Source organism: Cariama cristata, unplaced genomic scaffold (genome assembly GCF_000690535.1).
Source record: "Cariama cristata isolate BGI_N322 unplaced genomic scaffold, ASM69053v1 scaffold18555, whole genome shotgun sequence".
Taxonomy (NCBI): Eukaryota; Metazoa; Chordata; class Aves; order Cariamiformes; family Cariamidae; genus Cariama; species Cariama cristata.
This window is the reverse complement of record NW_009618392.1, coordinates 22,414-27,536: the sequence shown is the minus strand read 5'-3', so window position 1 is coordinate 27,536 and position 5,123 is coordinate 22,414. Positions and strand designations below refer to the sequence as shown.

General features: G+C 34.7%; 1 protein-coding gene across 3 annotated transcripts in view; it reads right to left on the bottom strand.

The window, feature by feature from the left end:
- Positions 1-401: 401 nt before the first annotated feature.
- MAP3K7 (mitogen-activated protein kinase kinase kinase 7) overlaps positions 402-5,123 on the bottom strand; it is a 25,870-nt gene continuing 21,148 nt past the window's right edge. For all 3 annotated transcript variants that reach the window (XM_009700847.1, XM_009700848.1, XM_009700850.1), the window contains 3 exons: positions 4,015-4,076; positions 3,349-3,464; positions 402-1,246 (listed from right to left, as the gene is read on the bottom strand). In XM_009700847.1, coding sequence (XP_009699149.1) covers positions 1,066-1,246; positions 3,349-3,464; positions 4,015-4,076 — 359 coding nt within the window. In that variant the 3' untranslated portion in view covers positions 402-1,065. The remainder of the gene's footprint in view (positions 1,247-3,348; positions 3,465-4,014; positions 4,077-5,123) is intronic.

Sequence of the window (5,123 nt, the reverse complement as noted above, 5' to 3'; positions counted from 1 at the left end):
CTTAATAGCTTCCGCTATTTGCATACTCAACTCCATTTTATGATTTGCTATTTAAAATAAATGCATTTCCCCAAACCCTTCTTTTTTTCTAAAACAAATGTATTTACATTTATGGTAAATGCTTTTCAGCAAGTAAGTTGTAAAGAAGAAAAAAAAAAAGAAGTGGTATAAAGGGAGCAAGTATTTAAAGTTTGGTACTAATTTGTTTTCTGAACTTCCTTCCAAAGATGCTACAGGGACAAAAGCTTTACAGGTTTAAAACACACTTTCACACATTTTTGATTCTTTCTCTCTTTTATACAAGGGACCAACTTTGCCCAGTGAATCAACTTAGTAACTTTTGCCCAGTAACTAAATGAAACTGCATGTCATTCCCCCCAAGAAAGTAAATAAAATACAGCTTTTTACTTCAAATATTTTATGAATGCAAGATTACAAGAAATATATTAGTCAAAATGCAGGGCTATCAAGCACTGAACCAACAATGCTGGCATCAGTTTGCCTACCATTTTGCATGTGGAAAAAATACACTATGTCGACAGGTAAAAGGCATCACTAATGCATCATGAATTACTCTGGTCAGCCAACATCACCTCTGCAGCTTGATGCATGTTTAAATCCTGAAAATAACCATCATATTAATAGTTTTGAGATGAGACACTGGAACAAACCCATTCTTAAACAGGAAAGTTTTTGTTTTGCTCTTATCGAGGTAACACCAAAAACTAAAACCAAGATCTTTTAAATTTAGCAGCCACTTTAACGCTTGTTAGGCTAGCCTTCACACAAGGAGCATGCATACAGCCACTGTTCTTGCTTTAAATTGAGGGCTGTTGGTTAATTCAAGTCACTGTTTTCTCACCTTACTCGATTAACCTGCTGAATTGGATGTCCACCATAGGAAAAAGAAAATTAAATGATGTTAAGTGTCGCAGACAAATACAGATCACACCAAGAAGCTAACACTCATGAGTTGTCATAATAAGGGATAATAATAACAATTAAAAAAAAAAATAAAAATCAGTCTTTTCTGTGCATATTTTTCATTTGAAAGGTCCCAGGAAATCATGATGTGCCTGGCCGTTTCTGTTGCTGATTTCTGATGACCTCTAACTGTTTTTTGCATTGCTGATAGTACGTTGAGAGACTTTTGTTTTCATCTAACAGCTTTTTATGTTCTTGTACCAGACGGGACGTGTTTTGCTGGTCTTTTTCATCCTGGTCCAGTTCTGCTATTAGTTCTTGTCTAAAATTAAAAAAAAAAAAGTAATTGGCATTTATAATCTACTTTTATTTGTGTCTAGATGACTTCATATGTTTCAAATCAGTATTTGATTATCAGTCTGAACTCATGGTTGGTGATATTTTGTGGAAAAAACCCAAAAAGTTGACAAAAAAAAAATCTTATTATTTACTGTAGTCTGGGAAAAAATTTTCTTCCAAATCAAATCCACATTTAAACTTTGAAATAGCTGCAAGCCATAGCCTCAATCTCTGAAATTGTCCTTTGTATAACGTCTTTCAGATGTAGTTCTACAGGTCACAGTAAAACATCTAAGGATCCATACAGAATTTCATAAATACATTCAGCTCTAATTTTGCTTAACTATATGTACATTTAAAAACTCAGAAGGCAACTTAAAAGACAAAATTGCAATAATTTGGGTAACTTTTTAGTGGAGTGCTGTTTTCTATTTGGACTTGAACTTCTTAAAGCAGTGGAAAAGCAGAATCAAGCAAATTATTTTTGTATTTTTTGTATTTTTGTAACTGTCATTTCACCTAATTTATGCCATAAGCATTCAATGTGTTTTTTAGCAACAATTTTAGAGGAACAACCACACTGATAAACTTGCTATAAATTATCCTGCAAAACTGTTGTAGCAGTTTGTTTCACTATTTGTTTATGAAGTGACAAGAAGGCAAGCTGCCAGCAATATTTTAGCAACAAAATAGTAGAGGAGAAAGGTCATGTTAATTAATTGTTGCCATATGGTTTGTAATTACAGTTAAAGAAAACTTAATCATTCTATAAAGGCTGAACTCATAACTACCTTAACGAGCATTAAATTCATCAGTCACAATATTATTTTTTGTTTTAACACCTATGGGCAATTATGATCTGACTAAGAAAAAATGGTTTGGGAGAAATGTGTATGCAGACTTCCTAGAAAAAAAGATAAAGTAGGAATCTAAAGGTACAGAATTAACAGTTTTGAAACAGAAACACATTTTTATATAATTTATTGACCCTTAGGGACAACAGAAATAAACCCAAAATTAAGATCTTCACACTATCTTCAGTATCTCCTCAAGAAGTCTAAAAATTCTAGTTGTACTTGAAAAAAAACCACCTTGTTCTTAGGATGCTAAGCTAAAAGTGAATAGATGATAGGAGGTCAATCTTACACTAGGTGTTGGTTTTTTTTTTCCCCATTCTGTATGCTATTTCTAATATAGAAGAGGTTTATACACACATTTTTCTCGCAAGCTATTCCACAAACACCAAGGCAAGCAAGCTCCTCATTAACAACCGCTTGCCTGCAGTGGCTCAGACACTGGTGGATAACAAGCTGGTTACTTGGTCTAGCATGGGAGTATATATGACCTCTCAGACTGCTCCCCAGCATCAGGAAACAGAAATGATACGAAGCAGAACACAACACAACATATTGCAAACTGAAGTTCTGAACTGGCAATAACTTTGGCCCTAATCCAACAATACATGCAGTTGCTTCACTTGTATGTGTACACCATGTAAGAGGAAAGAGCTTATTTCTAGTGCACAAGGATAAGAAGGTACATAATGGCTTTTAAGTATTAGGTCCTAAACCCCTGGTAGAAAAACACAAGGTGATAATACTGTTGCAAATGCTGTGATTGACAAAAGTCAGAAATAAGTAAAAACTAACTGCAAAATGAGTAACACTGACATACTAGTCAAAGTTCTATAAGCCATTATCCAAGTGATTATCTACAAGTTACAATTGAAAATCTTTTACTGGACAGCATTGGAAATAAAATTCCAAGGTTCCTCAACAGTCCAGGTCTTTCATTTGAGATGATACACACAAACATTACTAGTATGTTACATACACAGATGTGCCACACACTTTAAAGTAGGACTTGTCCAGAAGAAGAGTCTTGATACTGATTAAAACTTTCAATCACCTGCTCTAAGTATCTCACCTGTACTGAGCAGCTCAGTATTTCTGAGATTAAGGCTGGAAAATAATTATGCCCTATGAAATATTACATCATAAAGCCAGAAATAATAGTCCCAGACAACAGACTTAGTGTAAAAGAAATATACAGAAGAACAGAAAAGGTTAAACACATTTCACTTACTTCCTCTGCAACAGCAATGCAATTTCTGTCTGAACTTTCATATATTCTTGTGCCATTTTGCAGTGCTGTTCAAACACAGCCATAGATTCTTTGGAGTTTGGGCATGGTGCTAGAGGCTGAAAATAAATCAGACATGTTAAAAACTAATGAACTGATATCTTAGTATATAGTGTGTTAGAATGTCTCTGCAGTGTATTTATAACATCCTTTAAAAACCAGTAAGCTTTTAAAAATAAGTGTTAAACCATGCCCTGGAAAATGTTACTGCACTGATGTCAAAGTCGACTCAAACCTCAAATCTGCAGTTATTAATCTGATAGTCCCTCCATCACAAAAATCAAAGTAGTGTTTAACTCCACACACAGCAAATAAAGTGTATACAACAACTTAATTCAGTAACACTCAAGCAAATAATGTCTTATTCTGATAGTTAAACTCAGCTTACATTTGGTTTTAGGGATCATGTTTCCCAGGGCTTGTTTTTAATAGCTTGATCAAATCTGAGTCAACCAATCTCAGATTACATAATATATTTTTTTAGCCTTGGTCAAAAGTTAGACAGAATATAAACACAGGTAAATATGCAGCACTATATTTTGCAGCCCAAAATTCACACGTTAGAATGAAATGCAAGATAAAGAATCTAATAAAGCATTTATTTATTACCTGTAACTGATGATCTAATGTAAGGTATGCCATTGGGATAGAGTTATCTGACCCATTGGTCTCTGTAACAATACCAAGAAAAATCATAATGTACTTTCAGAGTTAATTTTATTCTTATAGGACAAAAACAAGAATTCTAAATCATATCACAATGTGAAAGGCAAACGGAAATAGCAGCGTTCCACTCCCAAGGCAGATGAATCATTTTGTTTTTCTGATAAAGTTAAGAACTTCAAAAGTATGGTCTATCACACCAAGAAGAAATAAAGATTAAGGTTATCATCCTACACTTCTAGAAGCCATGTAACAGCATACAGATTTAAAAAATACTATTTTTGCACAGTTTGCAATCATCTATTTATTAAAAAAATTGCCATTTCATTCTTGTTTATGAAGGATCAGCCAGCCAGCCCATGCATCTAATGATTTTAAAATTAGAAGCTGTGCAAACCAGCTCTGCCAAAATAAAATAAGCACAACCTCCTGCTCAGTTTTGAAACCTGCTCCCAGTGAGGTCTGTAAGTATCTTCCTCACAACATGCTTTAGGGCATCTTCTTCGCTCTGCAGAGATACTTTGTGGGTAGCAAGGAACCCAATCACCCATCTATCTCCTGGGCCTGGCTGCCCTCTTTTTACACTGCAGTTACTATGGATTTCTCTAGTGTTTTCATTCCAGATTTAGCATGTTTCTGAATTCTTATAGATCCTATCTTTCGGTAGCCCACAATCTGGGGATCACAAGGTTACTGTTAAGCTTTAAGAGACATAGGAGTAAAGACACATGGAGAAACTACTGATTTTATAGCTGCATTATTGCTACTAGAGGATTATATGGAAGAGGGTAGGTGGGGAAAAAAAAGGGGCTGCTTACCCATACCCCAAAAGCACCTGCCACAGAGTAGTCGTGGTAGAGAAACTAAGGTGTTGCCCTCAAAGACTATGCTATCTCCAAGAGCAGCTTCAAAAGGAAACAGAAATAAGAGGGTGGGAATGGAGAAAAAGTGGTTAAGTGTATGCTTGTAAGGAAACTGGAAGGTGGTAAGAAAAAAAAAAAAAAAAAAGAAAAAAACCCTAAAACCAGAGAATTAATAACCACAGTATCTTAAAT